Source organism: Oryzias latipes, chromosome 1 (genome assembly GCF_002234675.1).
Source record: "Oryzias latipes chromosome 1, ASM223467v1".
In the NCBI taxonomy this organism is placed as follows: domain Eukaryota; kingdom Metazoa; phylum Chordata; class Actinopteri; order Beloniformes; family Adrianichthyidae; genus Oryzias; species Oryzias latipes.
The window spans coordinates 2,050,761-2,055,807 of NC_019859.2; the positions used below are offsets into that span (position 1 = coordinate 2,050,761).

General features: G+C 37.4%; 1 protein-coding gene across 1 annotated transcript; it reads left to right on the forward strand.

Moving 5' to 3' along the window:
• The first annotated feature begins 701 nt into the window (after positions 1 to 701).
• Positions 702 to 4,204, forward strand: LOC101164867. The gene is made up of 5 exons (XM_011485604.3): positions 702 to 944; positions 1,465 to 1,809; positions 1,915 to 1,989; positions 2,071 to 2,199; positions 2,287 to 4,204. The coding sequence occupies exons 1-5, from the start codon at positions 896 to 898 to the stop codon at positions 2,382 to 2,384; spliced, it is 696 nt and encodes a 231-aa protein (XP_011483906.1). The 5' UTR covers positions 702 to 895; the 3' UTR covers positions 2,385 to 4,204.
• The last annotated feature ends 843 nt before the right edge of the window (positions 4,205 to 5,047 follow it).

The following is a 5,047-nucleotide window of genomic DNA, read 5'->3' on the forward strand; positions in this document are numbered from 1 at the left end:
TATAGTTTTACCTTTTACTCAAATAAACGGTAAAACTGTATATATTTGCCTATTTAAAAAAAAGAGGATGAAAAAATGTGTCTTGTACCGTATTTAGATCAACAAATCTGATATCATTTCTAAGTGTGTTTAGCTGATAATACTCTACACTTTTATACAAACACAATTTCTCTCCCCATAACGTTTTTTTGGAACCACTATATATTTTACAAGAACAAATCTTTATTTTCCCCACATTGGTTTGACAATAAAATTCTACTGTACCGGTGGGTCAGCTTTGGTCGGCACTCAGTATCATTTCTAGAAGCCTTAATCAAAAAACTGTATGTTTATATAAAAGTTGTAGAATATTGAATGTTTTTATGTAGATTACATGGAACATGGATGCTTCGCTGGCTGGCATATTGAACTTTATTTTGTAAAACTGTGTTTTGTATTGTACTTCCGTTTTGTACAATAAAGTTTTTTTTTTAAAGGAGACACTAGCTGATCATTCAAACACTCACTATTACAATTTTAAATCATTTATATAAACTTTAGAGCATTTTCTAAATCTCTTCCGCCAATCGGGACTTTGGCAGAGTAGAAACCTTTAAACGAACACACGCAGCTGACCGGAAACTGACGTCACTCCGATTATTTATATATATATTTTTTATGTTTTAAGTATTTTAGTTGAGCAAAAAGGTTATTTAAAATGACTGTGTTAACATAGTCCTTTTTTATGTTTTTTATTTTTTATAAAAACCTTAACAAACACAATACAAAAAGACACCACAACACTTGCATAACAATGACGTCACTGATATATCCCGCGAAAGTTCAACTCCTCCATTCCCGATCCGCGGGCGCCGTCGTCGGTCCTTTTAGACACTAGTTTGATATTTTTTGAAGTATGGCTTTGCTTTTTGGGGGTTTACTGATAACGTCCGGCATTTTTGTCGGTAAGTTTTCAAATGTCGGTTCGAATCCGCTTCGTCAGGAACTTTGTTGACGTTCAGTTTAAAGTTTAACACGAAAGAATTAATGAAAAATGTCTTTGATGACGCTTTCGTCGCGTATCGAAGGCAGATGCCGACGTGACTTTATTGTGTTTGTTCTTCAGTTTTATTTGTGTTATATTGTGTTGTTTAGTGCTCAGGGAACCCCCTCGCCGTTCACAGTTGCCCCCCCCCCCCCCCCCCCCCCAACGTTTACTCGACGAAAAAGCATCAAAACTAACAAATTCTTCAGATTAAAGGCGGTTTACCTAAAGCTTCGTTTGTCCGAACAGCAATAATGATTCATCTCCATTCGACACATGAATGTATAAAGAGAAACGTCATCACTTTGTTTAACTATCAAAGTTTTCTTGAATCCAGAATCTGTGTCTTCCTGAGAATCCTGAAGGACCCCTGATCTGGTCTGGACTCCAGAACCTCCATGGGTCCAGTTGGACTAATCTGTAATGATCTGTCTCCACAGCAGGAAGTCATGACTCTGTGGCTGCAACCATCCAAGCACAGGAGGGGGAAACGGCTCATCTGCCGTTCAACTTTAGCGGCATCAACCTGCAGAATCAAACGTTGGACCTACGGAGAGTCGATGGGAATTTCACCGACTCCAACAAATATGTGTTCTCCATCCGAGACGGGAAAGAGAACTTTGAGCCTCAGTCTGAGTCGTACAAGAACCGAGTTTTCGTGAACCAAACCAGTCTGATCTCAGGAATCGTGATCCTGGAGATCTCTTCAGTGAACCGGTCAGACAGCGGCGTTTACCGGTTAACCGTCCCCAAACTGAAGAAGACTCAGACTCTGACGCTGGACGGTGAGTCATCTCAGAACCGTCCTCCTTCAGGAAAAGTTACTGATCAGAAATGAATATTTAGACCCACAGCTTCTGACTGAATGATTGTTTTCTGATTGAAAACAGTGAAAGAGTCTGAGATGAAGAACAAAGAAGGAAAATATGTTAATACCACGACTGCAGAGGAACAGAAGGATGAAGGTGAGACGGATCGTAACTAAACAGAAACGTTGTTCTAGTATGTGACTGAAATGATTTTTCTCTTCAATTTTATTTGTAAAGCCCAAATTCACAACAACAGTCGTCTCGATGGGCTTCCAGCTTGTAAACGCCATCATTGGTTTGCGGTCACCCCTGTGGCTTTGTTCTTCATCACCATCATCATCATCATCGTTCCGGTTAAAATCTGGCGTGAGTCACGACTGTAGTGGAGACTAAACCTGCATAGAAGAACATAAAGTAAGTAGAAAATATTCATGAATGTTTCTGTTTTTACAGCCTGGAGCCCAAATGATGAAGTGAAAAGTCCATCCTGTGAGATGAAGATCAAAGAAAAGGACTCAACAGACGTAGAGGACGAACTGCTGAGAGTTTGAACCCACACGGTTTTAGGAGACGACTGGAAAATGATTTTCAGAAGGTCTTCATTATTTCATTTCAGTCATTAATTAATTAGATGTTCTTAAGGCGTTCCTCCAAAAGAAAAGCTTCAAGTCAAACAATTAAGATTCTCCGAACCTCCTGGAGCTTCAGGATCCATCTGGTTAAACTAGAATCCAACAGAAACATTTCTGTGTTCCCATTTATTTAACATGTCAGCTGAGGAGGAGACGTCTGTCCCTCCAACCACTGCAGCCCCAACACTGAGGTTCAATTCCTTTCAATTTTATTTGTATAGCCCAAAATCACAACAACAGTCTTCTCGATGGTTCTGATTGGTTCCTCGAGCTGAACGTCGGTTTGAATCTGCTGTCTGTCTCTGAGTCCAAACGGCTTCAAACCAGGACTCCTGCTGGCTGCAGGACCACCTCTGATGCAGGCTGAAGTAGAGCGGTCGACCTCTGATCAGAAGGTTGTAGGTTTGGTTCCCGTCTTGCCCGTTCATGTGTCAAAGTGCCTTTGAGCAAAACACGGAAGCCTGTATTGCTCCTGCTGGTTACAGGTTTGTGTCAGAGTTCATCAGCAGAACTGCCATCAGACGTCTGTCATCTATGCTGAAAGAAATTCTGATCAACTGCTGATTCTGTTGAAGCTGCTTCAGTATCAAACACTCAAACGTGGATTTGGTTCAAATTCATGAATTTCTATTCTATGGAGTCTGAGACCGTTGCCATGGAAACCAATTCTGTTACTGTAATACTTCAGGACCTTTTTCAGTTTAAAATCACTTTCTGCCTTAAGATTTTAAAGCGCCCCCCGATCATCTTCTGATCTTATTCCAAAATGTCCCCAGTGGTGTTTTTCATAGTAAGTTTTTTCATTTTGAGCCAAAATAAGAATAAAACAAAGAGCCATTCTCTGGGACATAGTTTCTGCAGAGCAGCAGACTTTCATGGATCTATTAGTCTAGAGGTGAATGCATCAGAATGGAGCAGAAAACTTGTGACTGTCCTACATATTTTCTACGACACTAACAGCATTTTGAAATAAAAAATCAGAAATGCGGTTTTGAGCCTAGTTCTCTTTATCCGTGTCCTCCATCATCAGAAAATGCTTCACTGTTAAAAACACTATTTTGATTGAAGTTTACAGTAATTCAGACCAAGATGAAGGAGTCCAAACATCCATATTTATTATTTAAAACAATATTCATTGTTGGTGAAGCAGAAGAAATGGAACACTGTGATATTTTAAAATATGTTCTCTGTTAACTTTTGTCTTTAATTTATTTCACTTCAACCTGTCAAAAATAAATAAATGAAAGAATGAAGAAAACAGAAAAATGTTCATTTTTTTCTTCTAATTATCAAAGTGCAGCAGTCGACTCTTTTCTTCAGCAGCAGATTGATTTGTCTGATAGTTTAGAGAAGAAATGTCGTCAAACTGACAAAAATGTCTGCAGGTTCTAGAAATGGAACCAAGGAAATCAGAAATACGACAAGAGACGTTTTGGCTCAAGACAAAAACTATTTTTGAATCAAATTCCATAAAAAGATGCTTTAAAAAAATCTTTCTGTAATGAAAGATGCAGGTGTTAAACATTAACATGCATGTTTTCACAAACACGTATGTTAACACGTCAAGAACAAACTGAGGTTCAGGAGGAAACTTCTCACAATTTAAGACATTTCTGTCATTTATTGGTGATTAAATATTTTCTCATCACCAATTTCTTTTCCCAGTAAGTTTTGTTTCACTTATTAAGTTTGGTAGTTTAACTTGACCATTGGAAGACAACACTATTATTATTAAATGAATTAAACCTGTTTGAATTTCTCTGCAAGTTTTCTGGATTCCATCGGTTGAACATTCAACATCATATTTTGAAGTTGCTTAACTGAAGAATTTCTCCATTAAAATCAAGAATATTGTTTATAAAACTGATCTTGAGGTCCAACTAATTCTGATGAAACATTGTCTTCCGGTTTGTGGTAATTACTCTGTTGTTCCACAGGGGGGCGCAGTGAGGGGAACCATCAATTGTCTTCATACCTCCCAAGTTATATTATTTAATTAGTTTAGATTTTCTAATATGTTTTCCATATAAATGTATAAATAATTGAGTTAACTGTTTTGACATTCTTCGTGTTCATGTAGAGATATTGGCATAGATATTTTAATGAAATTCCATCTGATTTGGACAATCAGACAACAGTTTTTTTCCCAGAGCAGTCAACCTCCTAAATAAATGTGAATCCCACAAAAACTGTAACTCGTGCAATATCTGAAACCAATGTGCAATATTAAAAATTCCCAGTGCAATATAATGCAATTTAGAATAGTTAAGTAGCTTTGTACATATGTATATTTTCAGTTAAACTCAATTTTATTGCTTTTTTAGAAGATTATCTATTTTATTGTTTAAGCAGCTGGAGAGCACCGGAAATTTCGTTGTCACAAGTTTCTTGTGTTACAATGAATGGTGTGGACTTCCGGAGAACTCCCACCCAGCACGCTCCACTGATCGTCAATGGTTTTTTTTTTTTTTTAACAAACTTTATTGTACATTTTTCAATTTACAGACATTCACAGTCACTTACTTGCTCAATAAACAATTGTTAATATCAAACACACATATAAGACTGAAAAAAACGAAAAA

Bases quoted from the DNA above. Each gene is read 5' to 3' on its own strand.
- LOC101164867 (XM_011485604.3), top strand. From the start codon at position 896: ATGGCTTTGCTTTTTGGGGGTTTACTGATAACGTCCGGCATTTTTGTC. The intron at 945-1,464 runs GTAAGTTTTCAA...CTGTCTCCACAG, and splicing joins AACGTCCGGCATTTTTGTCG to CAGGAAGTCATGACTCTGTG. The intron at 2,200-2,286 runs GTGAGTCACGAC...CTGTTTTTACAG, and splicing joins CGTTCCGGTTAAAATCTGGC to CCTGGAGCCCAAATGATGAA.